This window comes from Myiozetetes cayanensis, unplaced genomic scaffold (genome assembly GCF_022539395.1).
Source record: "Myiozetetes cayanensis isolate MyiCay16 unplaced genomic scaffold, myiCay2020 scf3, whole genome shotgun sequence".
NCBI lineage: Eukaryota > Metazoa > Chordata > Aves > Passeriformes > Tyrannidae > Myiozetetes > Myiozetetes cayanensis.
In genome coordinates, this window is record NW_026087521.1 from 66910541 (window position 1) to 66936324 (window position 25784).

A 25784-nucleotide genomic window follows, 5' to 3' on the forward strand; every position below is an offset into this window, starting at 1 on the left:
GGCTATGCAGCTTGTGTGCTGGAAATCATTCAGAGGAGACCCCCTTCCAAACACCCGCTACCAGCCTGTCCACAGGCAGCTGGGTAGATCTCCTGTGCTATGTGATAAAATAGGTGATGCATGTAAAGTAAAGCAGCTGTAGGCTTTTCAGGCTTTATAGGACCAACATCTCTCTGAAGGTCTGGTATCTGTTTCGTAAATCAAATTCCTAAGGATAGTGTCTGTCTTTGGGAACAGGAGGATGCTATTCAGAAAGAAGGACATGTGCGATGGGGTGAAGGCTTTGTGCTGGTTTACGACATCACAGACAGAGGCAGCTTTGAGGAAATGCTGCCACTAAAGAACTTGTTGGATGAAGTTAAAAAGCCCAAAAATGTCACCCTGATCCTGGTGGGGAACAAAGCAGACTTGGATCACTCCAGGCAAGTCAGCACAGAGGAAGGTGAAAAGCTGGCCACAGAACTAGCATGTGCTTTTTATGAGTGTTCTGCTTGCACTGGAGAGGGCAACATTATGGAGGCCTTCTATGAGCTCTGTCGGGAGGTACGGCGTCGAAAGATGGTCCAGGGCAAGACTCGGAGACGAAGCTCAACCACCCATGTCAAGCAGGCAATTAATAAGATGCTTACCAAAATCAGCAGCTAGAAAGAGCTGTACTAAACCACATAAGATTTTAGAGCATATTAGCTTGGAGCAGGGATGAAGCAGGCAGAGCACATTTAATTAAAAATGGTCAAAGCTTTGCAATGAAAAAAAAAAGACAAACATCACCATATTTTTTAATAACACAGAGTCATACTATTTTCCTGTTTTGAAATGTATTTAGCCACACTGCTTCTGGCTAATGTGGAAAAAAACCCAAAAACACCAAGGAAAAAAACCACCAAATGAACTCCAAAGGACTAGATGATTGTGGGAATTGGCACCAACAGAGAATCTTCTGCTTCTACGGGTCTAGTCCAACGTCCTGCAAATCAGTAGTGCCTAAACATCATTTCCAGCCAACCAGCTGCTCAGTAGCCATTGGCGAGTAAGATTCAGCCTTCAGTCCATCAACTACCATCACAACTAATGTTCTCCAGGACTGAATAAGTGTTGAGGCTGCTCTGTTATATCAGAAGGTTCACCTGACACCTTTAACCAGCTCTAAGTTGGTGCATTGTGTGCTTTTACTCCAAACTGTACTTCCTTGTTATTTTTGTCAAATCTATGTTTTGTCAAAGTGCTGATGTTCTTAGCAAGGTATGCAAAAAATACAGGAAAGGTCTATTTTATGGAGTTTTTGACCAGCAAGACATACGTTTCAAAGAGCTGAAGTTCAGCTGCTCTTCCAGATCCTATGAAACTGCAGAATTCATAAAGAAATAATTAGCTAGTCCAGTGGCATTTCAGCTCTTTCCCCTCAAAGTGCAGTACTGTACTTGGGGAAATGGGACTAAATGTGTTATGAAGTCAAAATTTAAAAAAAAAAAAAAAAAAAAAATTGCTATTGATTTAGTTATGGGTAGGTTTTAGCTTTTGTTTACATTTCTTGTTTTGGTCTTTTTTCAATTCAAGTAGTTCTTCTTAGTCTATCCTATACCGAAAAAGAACAGAATCCTTGGAAAGGCAAGTATTTAAAGTCTAATGCCCAAATGCAGATCAGATGTGAATGGCCTCTACCATATCAAAAGATCACAATTTCCAGCTGTTTAAGCTTCCAGATGTTGCTTGGAGCGCTCTGGGGTTTAAACCAGAACAGGTTTTTTGTGCCTTTTATCTGGTACATTGAAGTGAAAGTGTATTTTATCAGATTTTGGTGCCAGGGATAAAAAGTGTTCATTTTTTTCTTCTCCCTCATGCATCTGATTTAAGCCAGCTGTCAAATTTTACCTCCTGTCTAGTTGGTTTGTTAACTGTATGCTAAAAGATCTAAGAATCAAGACTGGAAGATTTTAATTCAGATTGTTCTGGTTTCCCACCAGTTGTGTTGCATCCCTTTGGGCGTCGTGGTATGCAGTTCAGACTGTTATCATGTAGAACCACTGCCAAAGGTTGGGATGACAAATGGGAATATTAGCATACTCTCCTTTGAGGAAAACCCCCTTGAAGCAACTACTTACAACTGTATTCTCCAGTGCTTTGTACTTCCTATGGTTATTTGCCTCTGTGATGAATTAATTCCAAAAGGCTATAACATACAAATTGCCACAGATTTAGGAGAATGAGTATATCTAGTTGGATGACACTTCAGACAGTTATAGGTAGCCATAGAGGTGGGGATCTTCGCTCGCGAAGACTGGCCATTATTATTAGAGGTGGGGAACAGGCTGAAGAGTCAGATCTGTATATCCCTGTCAACAGAAAAAAATTCCAAGTTAGGACTTCTTTCAAAAGTATTTACTTCAAGGTATTTTACCAAAGTAATTTTTTTTAAACTCTCTAGTTACCCAACCAGCATCAAAGAACATCACATTCATATATATATTTTATTTGTGCTGTTATTTGTCTCCTCTGTTTCTGTATTCTAGATAGTGAAAACTCATTTCACTCTTCTGGAATCAATATCTATATTTTGGTCCTCATGTTCAAGTATATTTCCATACACCATCTAGACATACTACAGTGGAAACACTACCTTGTGCTTCTGGGCAGGGGGTTCTTGCAACGGATTATATCACTGTCTTTGAGACACACCTGTTACCACACTATTTAACACATCTATAACTTTTGTTAAAAAGAAAAAAAAAATACAGGTTTTGCCATTTTTAGTCCTATTAGTAATGTAGAATCAATACAAGTGTAAAGGAAAGAGCTAATGCCTGCTCACAGACCAGAAATCTTTAGCTGAGGGTATGAACTTGCAAGCAGTGTAGTTACTCTAGGAGCCAGAATTATTATTTGCAAGTTGAAGCACAAAGTCGTTTTGTCATCTTTGAAATCAGTGCTGCTGCACAAATCTGAAGTAAACAAAATCCTTACCTGCAATCCCATGGCAACACAGCTAAGAGGAAAGTCTTGTTATGCTAAAATATTGATTCATCCCTCTCTTAGAAAACTTCAACAGTTCTTTTATCTGAAAACCTTTCTTGGGGTTCAGAGTTGAGCTACATTTAAAATACAAAAAGGTTATAGATGAATGACAAGAGAAAATAAATTAATCATATTCATATTAGAAGAGTTAGAGGAGAGGCCCTCATAGAATCATAGAATAATAATAAATAACAATTATAATGACCAGTCTTCGCGAGCGAAGATCCGGGGAAGGTCTTTACATCTTCCAGCCTGCGCATTGGATTTTTTAGGTGAGACACAGTGTGCGGGGAACTGAGCCCACCCTTTAATCCTAAGATTCATCTACTGGGGCCAAGCGAGCTTGGACGGTGGCAGTGAGGTCCTCAGGACGTAGATGGATTGCTAACGAGCTCCATCTGCCCAGGCGAGTGTCCCTGACCGGGAATCGAACACGGGCCTCGGCGGTGACAGCGCCGCACCCTTAACCACTAGACCACCAGGGGCTCCCATCATAGAATAGATTGGGTTGGAAAAGACCTCCAAGATCATCAAGTCCAACCCCTGATCCAACTCCAGTTAGTATATCATGGCACTAAGGGCCATGTCCAATCTCTTTTTAAAAACCTCCAGGAATGGTGAATCCACCACCTCTCTGGGCAGGCCGTTCCAATGCCTGATCATCCTCCCTGTAAAGAATTTCTTCCTAACATCTAACCTAAACTTCCCCTGGCAGAGCTTGAGCCCATGTCCCCTTGTCCTGTTGTTGGTTGCCTGGGAGAAGAGACCAACCCCCACCTGGCTATAACTTCCCTTCAGGTAGCTGAAGAGAGTTGTGAGGTCACCTCTAAGCCTTCTCTTCTCTAGACTAAACAACCCCAGCTCCCTCAGCCTCTCCTCATAGGACTTGTGCTCAAGTCCCATCACCAGCCTGGTTGCTCTTCTCTGGACCCGCTCCAGCACCTCAATAAAAATCCTTCCTGAACTGAGGGGCCCAGAGCTGAACACAATACTCAAGGTGCGGCCTCACCAACACAGAGTACAGGGGAAGGATCACTTCCCTGCTCCTGCTGGCCACACTGTTCTTGATCCAGGCCAGGATGCCATTGGCCTTCTTGGCCACCTGGGCACACTGCTGGCTCATGTTCAGCTTCCTGTCGATCAGCACCCCCAGGTCCCTTTCCACCTGGCTGCTCTCCAACCACTCTGTACCCAGCCTGTAGTGCTGCAGGGGTTGTTGTGGCCAAAGTGCAGGACCCGGCACTTGGCCTTGTTGAACTTCATTCCATTGGAGTCAGCCCAGCTCTCCAGCCTATCCAGATCCCTCTGCAGAGCCCTCCTGCCTTCCGGTAGGTTGACACTCCCTCCCAACTTGGTGTCATCAGCAAATTTGCTGATGATGGACTCAATCCCCTCATCTAGATCATTGATAAAGATGTTAAACAGGACTGGGCCCAGCACTGATCCCTAGGGGACACCACTGGTGACTGGCTGCCAGCTGGATGCAGCTCCGTTCACCAGCACTCTCTGGGCCCGGCCTTCCAGCCAGTTCTTAACCCAGCAGAGAGTGCCCCTGTCCAAGCCATGGGCTGTCAGCTTTTCCAGGAGTATATTATGGGAGACCGTATCAAAGGCTTTGCTGAAGTCCAGATAGACCACATCCACAGCCTTCCCCTCATCTACCAGGTGAGTCACCTGATCGTAAAAGGAGATCAGGTTGGTCAAACAGGATCTGCCTCTCCTAAACCCGTGCTGGCTGGGTCGGATCCCTTGTCCATCCTGTAGCTGCTGTGTGATTGCACACAGGATGATCTGCTCCATAACTCTGCCAGGCACCGAGGTCAGGCTGACAGGCCTGTAGTTACCAGGGTCAGCCTTGCAGCCTTTTTTATGGATTGGGGTGATATTTGCCAACTTCCAATCATGTGGGACCTCCCCAGTGAGCCAGGACTGTTGGAAGATGATGGAGAGCGGCTTGGCAAGCTCTTCTGCCAGCTCCCTCATTACCCTAGGATGGATCCCGTCTGGTCTCATACTTTCCAAAAGAATCTCAGCAAATGTAGCTTCCTTTTTAATGTCTGTGTGGAGAAGTTATAAGATCCTGATGAAAGAAAATATTCCACTGTGCAAATATCACTTGTTACGTAAAGCACCTATAATAAAAATAGTAACATTCCTTTGCAAAGACTGAATTTGGAAGCTGCCAACCAAGATAAACACTTGATCAAAAAGGGGCTGCTATTTTGTGACCTTTCCTCCCACACAAACACAATTTTCTTTATTTAATTGCTCATTAATTTTTTCTTTGGTGTCATGGGCTGATTGTCAAGCCAGTTCTACTACAGTGTATTTGTTGATACACATTACATAGTATTAAATGCAACCTGGTTTTCTATTGCTCACAATGTTGCAACATATTATTGGCAATGCTATAAATGTCTAATATATCTACAATGTGCAAATTGAGCCCAAAATTGCCCAAGCATTGAAAAGGCCAAATGCAGCGTGAATCCACATTTGCTAGCCTTTCTGCAGCAGACATCAATGGTTTAAATTCTGTTTCTACAGCTGCTGTTTAAGTGTATGTATATGACACTAACATCAAGTTTATCTCCTTTGCCCGCTACCATTTCTGTGGAGAGAGAATGGGAAGGATGATCAAAAAAAGGGGAGGGAAGGTGAAATGGATACTTGTTACCTACAACAAGTTGATTGTCATTTATGAAGTTTTAAAATATTTATCTTCAATTGATGAAGAGTTGTCATGCCCATGCTGCAAGACCTGGATCAGGACCCAAGACTTCCCTAGAACTTTTAGAATCTTCATATCTGGGGGTTTGGTGCAACTACAGTTGGAAATGAGGATCAGCCACTGGATCCAGCACCTGGATCCAGACAAGGTGTCCCCAACCTGGGGATAGTTGGATCTGGCAGTTTGCTACAAGTCTAGTTGAATTTTATATATATATAATGATCTGTATGCATTTTTACATTAAAAATATTAAAGCTTGTGCTTGTAGATAATATATAAGAAAAAATAAAAAATAAAAAAAAAAGTGGTCTGTGCTGAACTCTTACATGTTGATCTTCTATTGGATGTCTCCAAAGTGTTGCCTTCCAGCTTTTAAGCAGCCAGTTCCAGAAGTCCTGATTTGTTTTTTATTTAAACTTTGTCTAGGGAAAACAAACAGTGAATTTTGCCTGAGTAGGCACTGCAACATGTGGATCATTTTACTTGAACTTATTTGGCTGCTAGGCTTGGAATAGAGAGGTCAAACAGCATCTACAGTAAGGCGCAGATCCAAATGTCCTTGCTAGCTATTTCAAGGCTGATAAAAAAGCTACAGTGCCAGGGTTATTAAATGACCTCACTGAAACACACCACCCAAACACTGTGCTGCGAGTTAAATAACGTGGATCTTGATCCCAAGCTTCTGAGATAAAATCTTGGGCTAAGTGTACTGGGAGATTCATGCCATTGATTTGGACAGAGACAACTTTTCACCTGCTTCCTATTTTACAAGGATAATGCACTGTTATTCTGAAGAGTATGTAAGGTACATTATATGAATGGTAAAATAATCATACGTAGCATGAGAGTAATCTACTCTCATTTTCCTCCAAACCTGGTCCACCAAGTAACTCATCATCATCATGGCCAGGCTTTGCAAATGAAGATTTGAGAAGGGCTCTACCCACGCTTGCTACAAGCGCGCTGATGGCTAAAAAGGCCAATGCGAGATAGACAAGTCCGGTTGCAGAAGGCACAGCAGAAAGACCTCCCAGGTGATATCGACAAGATGCGATTCTTCCTGCGTTGTCTTTTCTCCTCGAGAGTGATCCTGCGTGTGTTCTCAAAAGCAGCAGCAGCATTATACATGGTGTGTCTCCAGGCCTCCCGATTGGAGGCCAGGGTAGACCAGTGGTGGTGATCAATATGGCCAAGGCTGAGGGATTGTTTCAGGCAGTCCTTGTATCTCCTCTTCGAGGCTCCTCTCTTGTGGCAGCCAGTGGCAAGTTCCCCATAGAGCACGATCTTAGGGAGGCGGTAGTCCTGCATCCTGGAGATGTGCCCTGCCCAGCACAGCTGTGTTCTCAGCAGCATGGCCTCAATGCTTGTGACTGCTGCCTGTTCAAGGACAGATGTGTTGGTCACATAATCCGTCCAGTGGATGTTTAGGATGGTATGGAGGCAGCGCTGATGGAAGCATTCTAAGAGACACAAGTGGTGGCAGTAAATGACCCATGATTCAGATCCATATAAAAGAGTAGACAGTACAATGGCTCTGTAAACGCTGATCTTTGTATTTTTCTTCAGGTGTTTGTTTAGCCAAACTCTTTTATGGAGTTTACCAAAAGCTCTGTATGCCTTTGCCAACCTGCTGTCTATTTCTGCATCAATCTTACTGTCTGAGGAGATGATGCTTCCCAGGTAATTAAATTGCTGGACTGATTTGAGCTCTGTTTCGCCAGTGGTGATATGGGAATGATGGAAGACTTCCTGAGGTGCAGGCTGATAGAAAACTTCTGTTTTCTTCAAGCTGACTTCCAGCCCCAAAAGCTCAGCAGCCTCTGCAAAGTAGAATGTTAAGTGCTGCAGAGCTACTTCTGTGTGGGTGACGAGGGCGGCATCATCAGAGTAAAGCAGCTCAAGGACAAGATGATTTAAGGTCTTAGTGGGGGCCTTCAGTAGCCTTAGGTTGAAAAAGCTTCCATCGGTACGATATCGAATGTAGATACTGTTTTCTTCAAGTAACTCAAAGCATGATCATAAACACGTGAACATCAGTAGGAGTATAAGAATATCATCTTCAACAGAGCACTGCATGAAATCTCATTGCTGGATTGATGCTCTGATACATAACTTCACCTTTGTGAAACCTCACAAAAACTAGATGAGGCATCCTTCCAGTTACTGTCTGCCTCTAGAGCATTACAAAATAGTCTTGAGTTCTGTCAAACCACACTTACTCCAGTCAAAGTAATGTCTCCTGCAAAATAAGTAGCTGCAGTCATAAAGGCTATGTATAAACAGTGTTTGGGGTTCCTTTTATCTTTCTCTGTAATGCTTCAGTACATTTGCATACCTTAAGAAGAAAAGGAAAAATATAGAGGCTTTAATAAGAAAAGGCTGCTTGGCATTTTGATGTATCTGCCTTTATGTTCTTTGAAAAATGAAACATATAATGAAAACAGTGTCATCTTAGAAACTCAGGTGTTTATGCATTTTATTTCTGTTAAAGATGCCACATACTAATTAGCTCAGGGCTATGAAAATACAAAGCAATGACTTGCAGTCCAGTGCTCTGCAAGGTTACTAGGAGGTGATAATGACGGCTTGTGTGAGGCCAGTTCAGTCTGGTTTCTGTAAACACAGTTCCACATGGGGAAGCTATTAATGCAGCTTGAAGCAGAAAAAGACACTTTAAGTACCTGGGGCAGGACTCCCCTGAATCCAGTGGGGTTATGCATGGGATGGATCAAGCCCTTGGTCCACTACCTTCGTAGCCCACGTGTAGAGAAAATGCTCCAAAAGTCAATGTCTCTCATCCACTTGAAGGATTCTTCTCCATTTTTAGTTTGAAATAGGCTGGTAGGAAACTGTGAGGTAAGTTGGCACTACTGGCTGTCTAATAAATCAGAGAATTTGGTGGGAGTTTGGCCTTCTGACTGGTCTCTTTCATCTCCAACTTGATTCTCCAAAGCAACATTTGTCTTTTCCTGCTGTTATTGTATTATAATAAATTTTTTTGAGTTTTGGTTGGTTGCTGGTTTGGGTTTGTTGTTTTGTTGTTGTTTTTTTTTAAATTGTAGGTGTCAATAGACTCTGATATCCAGAGGTGTTTTATGGGCAAAGAGGGTGTATCCTCTCACAAAAATGAAGTATTTGCAAATGCCACTGGATATAAATGCTCAGCAATGAATACAGCATCTCTGAAGAGTTGGAAATTTTTCTTTTTTTTTTAATAAGGGAACCTCTCATAATTATAGTACAGACAGGTACCACAGTCCTAAACTAGATGGAAATATTCTGAATCACTAGGAGTAGCTACGTCCTACCATGAAATATTAACATGCAGAATAATAACAAAAAAATTGCAGACAGACCTCAAATTATGCCTCACAGACCAAACCTACACATTTTTTCCTTTTTAATTTTATGTACGTGGTATTAGGAATTTTTCAGAACCTTTCAAAATCCTGAAAGTTCCAGTGACAAAGAATATATCAGTAATGCAAAAATTAATGGTTTTTATCAAACTACTTTGTCAGTACACGTGACATTAGCTCCATCTTGTTTCCTCTAGCCTGGTCAAAGCTGTCATTGCTATAAGGAATATCAAGGAAACACAGAAGGAACTTCTGACAGTAAAAAATTCAAATAAAAGAAACGGTAAATAACCCCCCAAAAAGGGACATAGCCTAAATAAAGGTTGAATTCCTATTTTCCTGAAAAGCAACTGCAAGATTTCATATACCAACACTGGTACACAGCTGATCTAGCCAAAATTAGTAATCAGAAACAGTTGAATGTTTTGAGTTTTGACTTGGATTTCTTTTTGTAAATCTAACTGAAAAGAAATAAAATTATTACTCTGCAATTACAATTAGTTACAAATTAATTGTAGGTTTCAAAAAATCCAGAAAATTCATTTGAAGTTTCTAGCTAGGAGAGAAGAGGGGAGGAAAAGAAAGAAAAATAAGAAAAAAAAGAGAAAGAAAGTAAAATAGGAGGAAAAAGGAAGAAAAAAGGGGGAAAAAACTAAGAAAAACCTAGTTAAAAAATCCAGATAATTTCCTTTTTGTTCTTAGGGTTTCTCCGTGCAAAGCTTTTTGTAGTTCTGTGGTTAGTCACAAATAGCCTTTGTTAGAACACCAAACACTGACACTTGGTATCCAAAAGTCTTGTATCTCATAAGGACAGATATAATCTCAACCACATTCATGTAAACATTCAACTCAATTCAGCACAAATCTGGGATAGAAGTTTACATCTACTTCAATCCAGATTATTTCACTTTTGCATTCTGAAAGCAGGGTGTATTACCCATCTCTAGAACGGAATTCAGTTCCAAAGAAGTGAGTGTCATTAACAATATAAATTACACATGGTTTTATTATGCCAAAATATATCCAGCAGAAATCCATAACAAAAGAATGATTTGTCTGTGTGAACTGAAAAGAGCAAAGGAATGTTGGATAAGTTCTACAAATATTAAATCTCTCGACAGACCCATGAGTTGCCTGTTGTTTCTTTTCTCTGTTTTTCAGTTTTTGAAATAACTACAATAAACATAGAAAGTCTGCAACTTTGAGGGAATTTCTGTGAAGGACAGTATTTCTCTGCTGTGGAGTGAAAGCATTCAAAGGTTATAACTCAATAGAAAACATCAGGAATGACAAAAATTTATTTTAGAGATGGAGTAAGGTAGGAAAGAGCGGTATCTTCAGACTTCTTAGAAAAGAAGGTAGTTAAAGCTCTCTGAAGAACTCTGACATATATACAGAGGGATGAACTGTTATCTGAAGTTTAATCTCAGATTTTTTTAAAGAAATTATTACTGCAGGGAGCGAAGAAGAGATGGATAAGATGGTATGTTTTGGTAGTCAGCCACTGAGTCTTCACTTGTGGGCTAGGATTGTCATCATTCTGAAGCAAAGAGCTAGTTACTAGCCTGGTTTCAGAAAATTTTCTCCAATAAAACCTACCACTGCTCCAATTTTCACAAACTGATTTCAGTAGGAAAAAAAAAGTACTGGAGACTGAAAGATCATACTATGTAGCCCTTGAACATTTCCTGGGATTTTAGAAATGGCTGCAGGCAGAAATCTATAAGGTACTGTAAATATCCATAAAATGATAGGCATGATGTTCTGCCACATTTTGCCCGTGTGTTGGTTTTGAGTTTTCACCATCAAGTTCTGGGCTGTTTTGATGTCTTTTTCATCTTCAAGGGAAAACTTAAAAGTTGCTGATGCAAAAAGTTAGTGATTTGGAGGGTTATTTTACAAAAAAAAACATTCCCAACCACATTTTAATTTAAATTACTGTGATGAGCTCAGTGAAAATATCTAAATAACTGCTTAAGACACCTATTTCTCTCAACTATATTAAAAAGAAAACATCTCTGGGACAGCTATTCCAACCATTTTTGGGAGCTCATACACAATTTGGTATACTCTGTAGTTTTCTATTGTTAACTTCTGATCAGTAGGGCTTTTGTTCTCAAACATTCTTATGGACTCCATAAACCTGTTTTAAAGCAAGTTGATTTATTAGGATAGTTCACAGACCATATCATGATCTCACAGCTCATGTAAGTAGGTGAGAGGTTACTAACCACGGGTCTAGTTAATTTTCTCTATTCAAGGATGAGCAAAGGGAACAATAGTTACTACATCAAGGATTACTCAAAAAAAAAAAAATTATTTATTTTGTGTTTTAAGAATCCAAGGATTAATGTATTTGTTTCTGAGGTGAGTTTGGTTCTGTTTTTTCTTAGCATACTGAAATCACTTCTTTAAGGTAAAGGAGGTTTTAGAGATTTGTTGAATGAGATTCAACTTAACTTGTAGGAAGGCTAAATGAAATGCAATGATCAGAGCCAACATAATGCACTGACAGCTCACAGTATTCTCTCAGTGACCAGGAGGAAAAAGCAGTGTGTAGATCAGTACACACATTCCCAAAGCGGTCACTATATTTCAGATGGAAATGTGCCACGTGCTTTGAGTTCCATGACTTGCTCTTTCTGCCTGTCTAGCCCAGGTCTCAAGTCAGAAAACAATGTCTGTATTGTGCAGAACTCATTTACATCCATTCACACGTTTGAATGACTGTTTCCCATTTAGATGACATAGAGACCCATAAGGCTCTGTCCCTTCTGCATTTGTTTGGGAATCAAGTGGAGAAAGTTTGTTGCTGACCTTTCCATTACCTTCCTCGGATTACATGATGTCACACTGCATTAACACAGGTGAGACTGAGTACCCCATGTCACTAGTCAGAGGAGGAATTAGGGGAACATCACCCTGGGGCTAGAAAGAGATTTCAGACAACTACTACTCACTGTATCTCAAAGAAAGGTCTCTAATGCAGATGCTTTATGAGAATCAACACATCACCACTGTGGGTATTGCACATCATCACAAGTATCATCACCTGGCTTTCATGTGGCTTGATAATACATGTTCTTGGCCACACTACTCAGCTGACCAACTCCAGCTACGGTTTATGTCCCTTGATCTACGAACTGAGCTTGATTATAGCCACAGCATGCATTTCTTAGAGGCAGAAGGGCTATGCATTTTTCACACATGGTTCTTCATGAATTTGATCCAGTTGCCTCTGTGACCCAGTCTAAACTTTCAACCCAAAAAGCACAAAAAGTATGATGTTTCCAACACACAATTATTGTGGCTATCAAGTTCCAGGAAGGGAACAAGCTGCTTCTAATTGCATGAAGTGAATGTGTACCAGTGGCAGATTCTAGTAGTAGTGAGGGGAATTTTCAAAAACTCCCAAAGACTGGTGAATGTATAAGTACGACTGCTGAGAGGCACTTTATTGAATTGATTTTTCTTTTCAAGTACAAAAATATACAGTAGGACAGGACTAGAATACATATACCAATTCATTGCTTAAAAACCTGCATCAAGACTAAGTTCAGTTTTCAGACTGCCTCAGATTTCCCCCTTTTGATCCTAAACAAATTAGTTAAGACTTATTTCATGCTTTACTGAAGTTAATAAAAATAATTCCTGGTATGTTTTCAGGAACTTTGGAGTCCTATCTTTACCCTTACATTTCTCACTTCTGTTCCCTTAACTATATGCAAGGGATAACAATTTATTGTCTCTCAGCCCCTTTTCATATTTCAATAGTACATCATGCTAAATGTCTATACAACTCTTGGCATACTGGAAGCTCAAACATCTTGGAGACACTAAGATTAAAAATGAACATCAATCATCTCATTTAAAAGTCACAGTGAAAACCAGACCTGATGTGACCAAGCCTATCTGATTGTGCAACTGTTGTTCCTCCCTGTTCAAATATCTCAAGACAGATCCATACTGTAGTCCTCTCCATTTTTCACTCTAAAACCTGTAGTGGTATACTCTTTCTGCCTACTTCCATACTCAGTAAAGCATGAACTCAAAAATTACACACTCAATCATTCCTTCAGATCAATCACATTCCTTTAAAAAGTTAATTTATAATCCTTCCAATGGGGTTTAGCAACAAACATTGCCAGTGCTGGCTTCAAAGCCTTTGGCAACTCACACTGAGCTGCTTTTCCCCAATATCAAACACCACCTTGGGTCCATTAACCTGTCTTGCCCTCTTGTATAAGCAAACCACTAACACCATTTAAGACCTATGTATTTTCTTTCTCTACTATTCTGTGTAGGTATCTTCTCTCTTCCAATTCAGTCAAAAAATCACCTTCTTGCCAAGTCAACAACCATAATTTCCAAGAACTTACCAGAAAAGTTCTTAAATCAAGTTCTTTGGCAATAAGAGATTCACTTTCTCTTCCATATATTCCTTCCTGTGTTGAGCCAATAACAAACACCAGACAGGGTTAGAGTAGTAGTACTTGGCACACCTCAAATGTTGACCTCTATACAGAAAAAATGTCACTGTTGCTTGTAACTTCTCTTTTTATCTGGAGAATTTTCTTATTATGACAGTGTAGACAAATTTGCACCACTGCATTAGGAAGGGCATCTCCTCACTCAAAATAATGAGAATTTATATTAGAAAGGGCTGCAGGAAAAGGTAACTCCATAACTAGCATCTTAGCACCATATGTTGAAAGGAAAAGTGTTTACTAGCAGAGAAAACAAATTATATTTTTACTTCTAATGTCAACTATTTATGGTAAATAAGAAAGCCTAAAGCATATAAACCCTTTTGTCTCCAGTCACTAGTTTTGTTTCTTCTCCTCTAACAATTGCTGCTTGTCCATGGGAAGTTCAGTTAATCATACTGAAAAGATCGCCTTTTGTAAGGCTTAACATGATTTCATATTCAAACAAAATTCAAATTTTGGAAAAAAATACTTAACTGGTGATGTGAGGAGAGCAAGGTAAGTGAAGTTTTAAGTATAGGATATTGAAACTAAGCTTTGTAGCTTTCTCACTGAGTTGCTCCAATGTTCTTTTCCTGTCCTCAGTGGACATTTGCCCTAAGAAAAATCTTCTCCCAGATACAGTGCTGCAAGTAGAGAACAGAAAATACACCCAAGAACTGCTGACATTTCTCTGTCCCAGTTGACAGTGCTGGAAATTATACAGAATTAGATACAGGTTCATCAGTCTGAGAAATCATAATAGTGAGAATAGTGTTGGCTTTCCTCTGCCCTAAGGAATGACCGATGTTCTTTTTTTTCCCAATTTGCATACCTAAAATGATTTAGTATGTTAAGTACTCCACTGATGGTTTACAGGGACATTTCCTCAGAAGAAGGGAATTATTCTCTTTTCACGTTCATATAAACCTACCAAGAAATATTAAGAAATGTATGTAGGAAGTGAAAGATCAGGAGTCTACTTTGGGCTCTGCTACAAAACTTCTGTCTACATTGGCATCAGGCTCTGAATGCTCATTTGAAAAGAAAAGACAGCAATCCTTATCCACCCCATCAGGATTCCTGAGCCTTAGTTTATTAATGGAATTGACTTGCCTGGTTCAAGTACACCTCAGTCAAATCCTCTGACATCTTCTACTATTTATTGGAAATGTACTTTCTGCATTGTGATAAAATCCAGGGAACTTCACCCAAGAAGGATGGGACTGCACAGTTATCACACACTGAAAAGAAACTGCTTGCGTAGGTCCAGATTATAGGGATGAGGAGACCATAATAGGAGACATTATGGTCTGCTGCCATGCTTCTCAACCACAGAGCTGGGTCACCAGAGGTGAAGGTAAATGGTAAATATGAGTCTGTGTTGTAGCTACCCTGGCAGCTCCTTTTGGTACACAAGGCCTTGAAAATTTTTGTTAGACAGTAAAAGAATGTTAAACAGTCCCCTCCTCTTACTCTTCAAGGTCAGCTATTGCTTTCATAACCCCTTGATTCTCACATGAAACTGTATTATAGACATTGTTTGCACCACTCCCATGTATTTAATGTATTATAAGTGTGAAAATAGAGTGAAATGTTTATATTGCTAATAAAGGGTATCTAACGTTTGGGGAAAAAATAAGACCCAATATATTGTGGTGTTCAGCTTCAAGAGCCCAGAGGGCTGAACGAACAGAATTTGGCCAAAAATATGTTATTGGCCAATGTGTATTTTGGTGAGTTGGTGCAAGTTTCAGCTGTCTATCAATGCAAGCTTTTGTACCAAGTATGCACATATCTATCTGGCAGCAAGGTAGCTAAAGAAATAGTTGATGATATTTCTTTTCCAGCATCCCTTTGCTGGAATTTTATTATTGTCAGAGAAGGGTTCAAAACTGTGGAAAATAATTGGAATATAAACAAAGTTTCAAATGCTACAGCTAGAACATATATCTCCCATGAGCTGATCTGAAACACTAGGTCTGAACATCCCTCTAAATTGGATCCTTTTCAGATCTAAATTTTATATCAAGATCCAGGTTGAGCAATACACCCAAACTAAGCAGAGTTTGGAGTCCAGCTCAGAACATTTCCACACTCCTAACTTAAACAACTCTTTCTCCACTAACTGTTTGAGCAGCTCTGAAGATTAGTTTGCATGGCTGAAATAGGACAAAATAGCTCAGGGAAATAAAATGTTCATGATGGAGGGACTAGGGTCAACAGGTCAGTTCCCGATCTTAAGAAATAGGCTTTAGAAGGAGAGCAGTAATCGGTCAAGAAATAGCATTTTTGCTGAATTGTGGGAACAACTTGAAATGGCTTTCCCTTTGGGATCTCAGCTGCTATGCCATCACAGGCTGCTCCATAGGACTCAATGTGTTTGGGTCATGGAGCTGCTTTCTGGGAAATAACAGCTGGAACCAGACGGGAGAATGAATCACAGGGAGGAAGGTCCTAAACATCCTGCTTGCAACCTCTGCAGAAGAAGTGGAGCTCAACAGACCATATAAATTCAAATTTTGCTACTTTCAGAGAATAGGATACCAGATTAGATTAGGAAAACAAGCTGCACTGTATATATTATTTGTAAAAAGAAGCAACAGAGCACTGCGTGGGTGAACTGAGTGAAAAGGGAATGGAGAAGGGAATAGTCAAGCCTTCCTAGCAGCACCTTTTCTTCAAAAACAGTCTCAGGACTGAAGATTCCTTTGGTTTTTACCAAAAAATGTGAAATGAAGTAGAGCTGTCTTTTCTCCCTAATTTTTAAAAATCTTTCAAAAACTGCAGAAAATCCATGCACATTCCCACATGCCATTTTGCTGAGTGCTTTCAGAGCTGGTTCTCAGCAAAGAATACATTGGAACAATGTATCTCTGATATGTACCCAAAGAAGTCAATAAAGCAACCTGAAAGAAGAAAATTTTTCCATTTCATGTAATCTGAAATATGTGAAATAGCCTGTTGGAGAAAATGGAAAGAGAGGAAAGATCACCCTTCCTTTTAGATAGTTCATTCAGATTCCCTGAACAAATATTTGAATATTGGCCAGTGTAGCTCCTGGATATATTAATAACTTAAAACAAGTCATAAATTAAAATTGAGGGATAAGATAATATTATATATATATATATTTAAATTATGGCACTTAAGAAAATAAAATTACAGATATATTCATCTACATTTGACTAGTCAATGTATTTTGAATATTCAGAACATCACTCCTAAATTTCACAGGGTTTTCAAAATGTAAAGCAAAAAATATATCCACATTTTTCTGAGGTACAGTACATTGCCAGTATATTAAAAATAATACATTCAGTTTGAAAAAAGTGCAAGACACAAATCTAAAATAGTGGTTAAAAGTTTATGGACCCCCAAGCACACGGGAAGTGGCTTTTATATGGACTCATTTCCACAGTCAAACCAGAGGACAAGATTACATTGCTTGACTTTGTCAAATCAGATTACAGTGGGAAAATAATAATGAATTTTAAATTTCCACTTTTCTTCTGGGACTCCCCTGCCATTAGCTGTCCCTGCCAGCCAGTACATCTGACAAGCACTACCACCTAGTGGCACGGTGGTCAGCACAGTGGCCAACCATCAAAACCCTACAGACCACATGGCACCAATGTCGGCAAACTCTGGGGTGCCCAGCAGACATTTCCCTCTCTTATGAACTGAGCCCAGTGACATCCATTTGTCAGTCTGGATGTGGACAAAGCCCAGAGGCACATTCCAGCAGGTTCACACTTCTCCTTTGAGGAGTAATGTAAGTTATCTTCCAGAAGGAAGTTAACGTGATATTTTTATTGATATCCAAAATAGTAGTATAGGGCACCCATACAGCAGGTGGTCCTGTAACAGGCTGAAAAAACTTTTCAGCACCTTAAGTAGGGAACTACAGCCCTCTACACACAAAGTATTCCACAGACAGTGTAAATGTAAAACAGCAAAGGAAATGGGATGAGGGAATCACAAAAAAAAAAATAAAAATTGGCAAGATGCAAAAGAAATAACTGATTTAAAACTAAACTGAGTAAGGTTCTGTAGTGGTCCATTAAACACCAGAATGCTACTATGTTAAAGCTGGGGCTGGAAGCTTGAGGAAAAAATCTGAGCCAAAACCAAGGCTTCCCCAGTTCAAAAAAAACCACTTCTAGCCAAGTGAGAAAATCCATATCCAGCCCAGAGTAAATGCCACATAGAATCATAGAATCATAGAATAGATTGGGTTGGAAAAGACCTCCAAGATCATCAAGTCCAACCCCTGATCCAACTCCAGTTAGTATATCATGGCACTAAGGGCCATGTCCAATCTCTTTTTAAAAACTTCCAGGGATGGTGAATCCACCACCTCTCTGGGCAGGCCGTTCCAATGCCTGATCATCCTCCCTGTAAAGAATTTCTTCCTAACATCTAACCTAAACTTCCCCTGGCAGAGCTTGAGCCCATGTCCCCTTGTCCTGTTGTTGGTTGCCTGGGAGAAGAGACCAACCCCCACCTGGCTATAACTTCCCTTCAGGTAGCTGAAGAGAGTTGTGAGGTCACCTCTAAGCCTTCTCTTCTCTAGACTAAACAACCCCAGCTCCCTCAGCCTCTCCTCATAGGACTTGTGCTCAAGTCCCTTCACCAGCCTGGTTGCTCTTCTCTGGACCCACTCCAGCACCTCAATAAAAATCCTTCCTGAACTGAGGGGCCCAGAGCTGAACACAATACTCAAGGTGCGGCCTCACCAGTGCTGAGTACAGGGGAAGGATCACTTCCCTGCTCCTGCTGGCCACACTGTTCTTGATGCAGGCCAGGATGCCATTTGCTTTCTTGGCCACCTGGGCACACTGCTGGCTCATGTTCAGCTTCCTGTCGATCAGCACCCCCAGGTCCCTTTCCACCTGGCTGCTCTCCAGCCACTCTGTCCCCAGCCTGTAGTGCTGCAGGGGTTGTTGTGGCCAAAGTGCAGGACCCGGCACTTGGCCTTGTTGAACTTCATTCCATTGGAGTCAGCCCAACTCTCCAGTCTATCCAGATCCCTCTGCAGAGCCCTCCTGCCTTCCGGTAGGTTGACACTCCCTCCCAACTTGGTGTCATCAGCAAATTTGCTGATGATGGACTCAATCCCCTCATCTAGATCGTTGATAAAGATGTTAAACAGGACTGGGCCCAGCACTGATCCCTGGGGGACACCACTGGTGACTGGCTGCCAGCTGGATGCAGCTCCGTTCACCAGCACTCTCTGGGCCCGGCCTTCCAGCCAGTTCTTAACCCAGCACAGAGTGCCCCTGTCCAAGCCATGGGCTGTCAGCTTTTCCAGGAGTATATTATGGGAGACAGTGTCAAAGGCTTTGCTGAAGTCCAGATAGACACATCCACAGCCTTCCCCTCATCTACCAGGTGAGTCACCTGATCGTAAAAGGAGATCAGGTTGGTCAAACAGGATCTGCCTCTCCTAAACCCGTGCTGGCTGGGTCGGATCCCTTGTCCATCCTGTAGCTGCTGTGTGATTGCACACAGGATAATCTGCTCCATAACTCTGCCAGGCACCGAGGTCAGGCTGACAGGCCTGTAGTTACCAGGGTCAGCCTTGCAGCCTTTTTTATGGATTGGGGTGATATTTGCCAACTTCCAATCATGTGGGACCTCCCCAGTGAGCCAGGACTGTTGGAAGATAATGGAGAGTGGCTTGGCAAGCTCTTCTGCCAGCTCCCTCATTACCCTAGGATGGATCCCGTCTGGTCCCATAGACTCGTGAGGATCCAGATGGCTCAGTAAGTCACTAACTATTTCCTCCTGGAATACAGGGGGGCTATTTGGTTTCCTGTCTCTGTCTACCAGCTCCAGAGGCCAGTTGCCTTGAGGGCAACCTGTCTTACTGGTAAAAACTGAGGCAAAGTAGGTGTTAAGTACCTCAGCCTTCTCCTCATCTCTATTAACTATGTTTCCCTCCGAGTCCATCAAAGAATGGAGGTTTTCTTTGCCCCTCCTTTTGTTATTAATGTATTTATAGAAGGACTTTTTGTTATCCCTAACAGAAGTGGCCAATTTAACTTCAAATTGCGCTTTTGTATCCCTGATTTTCTTTCTGCATGATCTAGCTGTCTTCCTGAATTCTTCGTAAGTAGCCAGCCCTCTCTTCCATAGTCGATAAACTCTCTTTTTATCCCTGATTTTCTTCAGAATCTCCCTGTTTAACCAGGCTGGTTGTCTTCCCCGCCGGCTTGCCTTTCGGGACACTGGTATGGCCTGTTCCTGTGCACTCAAAACTTCCTGTTTGAAGCACATCCATCCCTCCTGGACTCCCTTGTTTTCAAGGGTTGTTTCCCAGGGTATGCTCTGGACTAGACTTCTGAATAGGTCAAAATCTGCCCTCCGGAAGTCCAGCGTAGAGGTTTTATTGTTGTTTCTCCTTGAATCTCTGAGTATTGAAAATTCTATTATTTCATGATCACTATTTCCTAGGCAGCCTTCAACCACTATATCTCCCACCAGCTCCTCTCTGTTTGTAAACAGCAGGTCTAGCGGGGCCTTACCCCTGGTAGGTTCATTTACCAGTTGATGAAGGAAATTGTCCTCTATACACTCCAGGAAATTCCTAGACTGCCTCTTCTCTGCAGTATTGATCTCCCAGCAGATATCTGACAGGTTAAAGTCACCTACAAGGACAAGGGCTGACAATTTCAAGACATCCGCCAGCTGCTTGTAGAATAATTCATCCCCTTCATCATCCTGGTAGGGCGGTCTGTAACAGACACCCATGATGATGTCAGTCTTGTTGGTCTTCCCCCTGATTTTGGTCCACAGGCACTCAACCTTATTGTTGCTGACCTCAAGTTCAACAGGGTCCAGAGAGTCTCTAACATATAAAGCCACCCCTCCACCTCTCCTCCCCTGCCTGTTCTTCCTGAAGAGCTTGTAGTCTTCCATAGCAGCACTCCAGTCATGCGAGTCATCCCACCACGTTTCTGTGATGGCGACTACATCATAGCCTTCCTGCTGCACAATTGCCTCCAGTTCCTCTTGTTTGTTGCCCATACTGCGTGCATTAGTGTACATGCACTTAGGTGGGCTGTTGATTTAATTCTTAACTCAGGTTTTCCATCCTTAGGCTGATCACTGGAGAGCCCGGTTTCAACCCCTTCCCCCTTCAAACCTAGTTTAAAGCCCTCCTAATCAGCCTCGCTAACTTATGGGCTACAGTCCTCTTATTCTTCCTAGAAAGATGAATCCCATCTGATTTTAAGAAACTAGGTACCATGGAGTTTGCCCCATGGTCAAAGAAACCAAAATTTTGATGGTGGCACCAATTCTTTAGCCATCTGTTGAGGAGTTGGGCTTTTTTACTCCTCTCTTTATTTAACTCCTCATCCATCCCAGATAGTACAGGAACTGAGGCAAATATCACATGTGCTCCTGTCCCCTGAACTGACCGACCCAGTGCTTTAAAGTCTTTTTTAATTATCTTGGCACTTCTTTGATTAATGTCCTCACTGCCAGCCTGGGCTACCACCAGAAGGATAATAGTCTGAGGGCTGAATTAACTCAGGAAGTCTCCTACTAATATCCCTCACCCTGTCCCCAGGAAGGCAGCATACTTCTCTCTGGGATGGGTCTGGACGACATATAGGGCCCTCAGTTCCCCTCAAAAGGGAGTCACCGACTACAACTACCCTTCTTTTTTTTTTATACCTGTGGTTGTAATCCATCTTTTGGACAGGGTCGAACAAGGAGGCTCTCTAGAGGGATCATCTTGGCTGTCCTCTACCTGACTGTCTGGGTCCAGAGTCTCATATCTATTCTTCAAGGGCACCCTGAGGGGTGATGGGGGTCTAGAAAGAATTCTTTTACCCCTCCCATTAGGGACCTGTTTCCATTCCCCCCCCACCAATTTGGTCTGCTCCATCTGCCTTATGGCAGGAGGGACAGGGCTTTGCTGTCTCCTGTTGGACTTCCTTAGGGTTTAAAAGGGTTTGACTCCACCAGTCAATTTCCTTTTCACTCTCCCTAATGCACCTTCATCTCTCTACCTCTTCCTTAAGTTCTGCTACCAGGCACAGCAAATCACTCACCTGTTCGCATCATACACAGTTACCTCCTACACCATCCTCCGGTACCAACGTCAGGCTCAGACACTCAGCACACCCAGAGACCTGGGTGGCTGCATCCTTCTTCGAGGGGAGTGTCTGAGCAAACACACTCCTAGTATTAACAGCAGTAACGGCTTTTGTTTTTCTGGAAACCATTGCTAGCTTTAAAAGCACACTCACCTACAAGAAGGGGGAGCTGGTTCATACAGGTACATGTCTGAGATCCACAACCTCTTCACAGCACAAGCACACATAGCTACCTCCAAGTGTTCGTGAATAGCCATTAAATCCCCTACCACCCTACTGAAAGAAATACAGTCTCAGACTCCTCTGCTACTCTCCATGAAAATTGTACTCCTTTCTAAACAAGCATACAACTTCAGCAGTAAGGACTTATATGGGGGAATTCAGAAGCCAAGCCACACAAACAGATCCACAGGGAATGAGTTTAACCTGCAAAGAAATGAGAGATAAATGGCACCCCACAGATCCACACCATAAATAAGACTGAATGCATGAGTGAGGAAACACATCTCAAGGCACTGCTACCAGTGGGACATCTTCCCAAATGGAAGGGAAAGAAACTGGATAATCTACTGCCAGGAATGCTTACATGTGGAGCAAAGAAATATGACATAGTGTTTAATTCCATTGATCTTGGGTTGCCATTCCTACTACCTTTCCTAAGACTCAGCTTTATGCCTGCAAGCCCCTTCCTCTGGATAGGTTTTCTTGTTTGTAACATAGCTTCCCTGTGCACCTGGAGTGAAGAATTCCTGCAAGCTAGAGATCTTCAGTGAGATGACAATCAGTCTGAGCCTGGTGGCATGCCAGATTATTTGTTTTCAAAGGCACCACAGAAAAGTTTAACAGTTCTTTTGTTGGATTTAATCAGGTCCTAGAAGGTTAGATGATGATCTGCATTATAATACAAATTAATAATTAGAAAAGGGCACCCATTTCTCCAGGAATACCACAAACGTCACAGAGCCAGTCACTGTATGATGAGATTGAAATGTGCATAGGGCTCTTATCTAAGAGCAATCAAGAGGATATAGGGGTCACAAAAATTATTTTCTCCACAGCTAGGAACAAGAGACACTTATCTCAAGTTGTAACAAACTCCACAAATCAGGATAAGTAAGGGGAGCAGAAAAAATAAGTTTAGGTAATTCCAGCCAAGCAGAAGGCTTGCTAGAATATGCAAACACAAGATAAAACAAATCAAAATAATGTACAAAATACACCTCTGAACAACCGAGCTGATTTAAATATGCATTGAAAACTGAGATAGACTTTACTTAGAGGGCATCAGAAGGAGAAACATTTGTTCTGGAGAGGAGGCAGAAAAGGACAAATGAGAAAGGTATCAACAGCAGACTTACTTTGCATCACATTAACTTTGAGAGAGGACTAGGGGTGATTTAATGATAGCAAAAGGCCACAATGGGTTGTCATCTCACCAGTTTCCAAACAGCAACAAGGGTCATGTCTAGTTAGTGTGTGAATAACAGAAACCAATGTCACACTGATGCTCTACCATTTGAGGCAATGCTAACCTCATTGTGGGGGAGTTGTAGAGGCTGTTTCCTGGTCTGATTCCAAAAGCAGAGGGTTGGTAATCGAGATGAGGGGCGTAGATGACTGGTCAAACTGCAGCCTGCCTTTTTGTCTCGGCAACCTCAAAAAGGGCAACTGCCTTAACAGGGTTTTCTTCCTCGTATACACAATTCATGCCACATATGTGCAATTTACTACGTCTCATTCTTTCAACAGGCATATGTTACTCTATGGTTTCTACAGCATGAAGAGCCCAGAAAACAGTTCTGCTAAGAAGGCTATCTAATGAGGCAGTCTGCAAAGTTCTCTGGAGAGGTGGGAAACAGTGACAAATCTAGTGAAATGAAGGTTGCCACACATCTACAAAAGAAGTCAGGCTCATCAATCTTTTGCTATCAAAACACTCTCTCAGACATACAAATCTCTTTGCTTGCTTTTGTGAAGCTGTTTCAGTGAAGTATGATAAATGGTAGAGAGTAGTTAAGGATAACATCAGGGAGGACTAGGTACTGAATTCAGATAGTGCAAAACACATATATAATTCACAGAGACCCAGTGGAATTATCTGATAGGAGTCTGGGTGCTGCAAGTAACTACCCTCAGAGATCAATATCATGGGTGTAGTAGCTATATAACTGCTGTAGGTTTGTTTTTCTTATTCTGCCTCCTTAATGTCAAGGAGTGCCTTATCGTTTTGTAGGCAGTATGGATATATCCTCTTAAACAATACATAATTTTATTTCATAGCATCATAGAATGGCCTCGGTTGGAAAGGACCTTAAGGATCCTCTAGTTCCAACCTCCTTGCCATGGGCAGGGAAACATTTCAACTAGACCAGGTTGCTCAGAACTCCATCCAGTGTGACTTTGAACACTTCCAGGGATGGGGCATCCACAATTTCTCTGGGCAACCAGTTCCAGTGCCTCACCAACCTGACACTGAATGTTTTTTAACTAATACCTAATGTAAACCTACTCTCTTTCAGTTTGAAACCATACCCTATACACTATACACTCTTGTAAAAAGTTTCTCTCCATCTTTCTTGTAGGCTCCCTTGAGGTACTGGAAGGCTGCAGTTAGGTCACCATCCATTTTCTTTACTTTGGCTGTGGCTTGCCTTCAGCTAACCAAAAACTGTCTCAGCTGGAAGCACATAGTCAGCTGTTGATGTCAGAAAAAAACATTTACTAGGAAGCAGCATCTCTAGCACATTGAGGTGCGGCAACAATCTGTGAAGAAAGACACACATTAAACCATCAGCACCACTTTCCTCAGCACCTCGATGTTCCTTGGAGGTTTTACCATCCAGCTCTGGATCAAACCAGTGCACATTTACCTTTTAAGTTGTGATGAATTCCCCTAAAATGCAACCTGGCTTCTGGACAGAAATTATCTGCAGTTCTACAATTTAACTGCACTCTGTTAGTGTTTGGGGACTAAATTACAAATGTCTAAAGAGATAACCACAAATAAGTCAACTAAGTGGATTCCAATGCATTCCCATTCAGAAGGCACTGTGCAGGAGAAGACACATAAGAGTCATCCTAGGTCCAAAAGTGCAGAATCCTCCACTTCTCCCCCCAGATCTGCTCCACTGTTCATGTAAAGCAGGTTAAGGGATAGGGGAGTGGAGAGATGGGCAAGTGCCTTTGGTACCGTATGACTTTCATGACCTTCAGAATACTTATACAAATTTTAACGTAAAATAGACATTTAAAGTCATAATTTTCCCCCTGCGTCCTAGACTATGCTTTTCTGAAATAACATCCTTAGAAACAAGAGATTGAAAAACCTACAATTATTTCTTTTGAAGTACACCTTAATGAAATATTGTTGAGCAAATCAGCCATCTATGACTCACCTCTACAAACACACACCATGTTCCTGCCTCCACAAAACAGGCAGCAGCATGCTCTGTCATTAAATCACTCAAGCAAGAAGCATTTCCACAATTTCTCTTTGTAATCTCTTTCCTGATACCCAGTCTCAATTTTCCTTTTTCTCTGATTCATCCCATCATGTGAAGGCCTACCTTTCAGGCCACATCAGTCTTCTCTTCATTATTGCTCTCAGATATTTTAGCCTTAGACACCACCTCGGCCACATGGTTGAAAACAGCCCTGATCATAGAGAGCTCCCACTCCCTTTCCCAACCAGTGTGGAGAAGGCAGGTTTCCTTTTATAAGAAAAATACTCTATAATTTTAGCCTGAATATGAGCATATTTAATTTTCTGCTCCTACAACTGAGGACTCCTTAGGAGGAGAAATACAACCTTTTCTTTCCAAGTTGTCATGTAATTACATACAGTCCATACATGGTCACATCTTCACAGTTATTTTTGTCCCAGAGCAGGACTAGGCTGGGTGCAGCACCATACAAAATATTCTAAGACAGAGTAAGACAGAGCCAAAAAAGCACTGAAATAGAAGCTTCTGACTACTCTCAGCCTTCACTCTAGCCTAGAGTCCATGGTACTTTTACCACTCCCAAGCTTCAGCTGCCTAGCTACCCCAAACTACTGTGTATTACTTTGGTGCTTCCCTGTGATATGGAAACGATGGACATCTCT

General features: G+C 41.6%; 1 protein-coding gene across 2 annotated transcripts in view; it reads left to right on the plus strand.

The window, feature by feature from the left end:
• Window positions 1–25784, plus strand: part of RERG (RAS like estrogen regulated growth inhibitor) — a 160825-nt gene that overhangs the window by 104545 nt on the left and 30496 nt on the right. The window contains exon 5 of one of the 2 annotated variants that reach the window (XR_007629897.1): window positions 238–3246. Coding sequence is in view for 1 of the 2 variants with exons in the window: in XM_050323392.1 (XP_050179349.1) it covers window positions 238–645 (408 nt within the window). In the remaining variant the exon portion in view is untranslated. Of the gene's footprint in view, window positions 1–237; window positions 6063–25784 lie in introns of those variants that run through there. The other variant, XM_050323392.1, reaches the window with a different exon arrangement.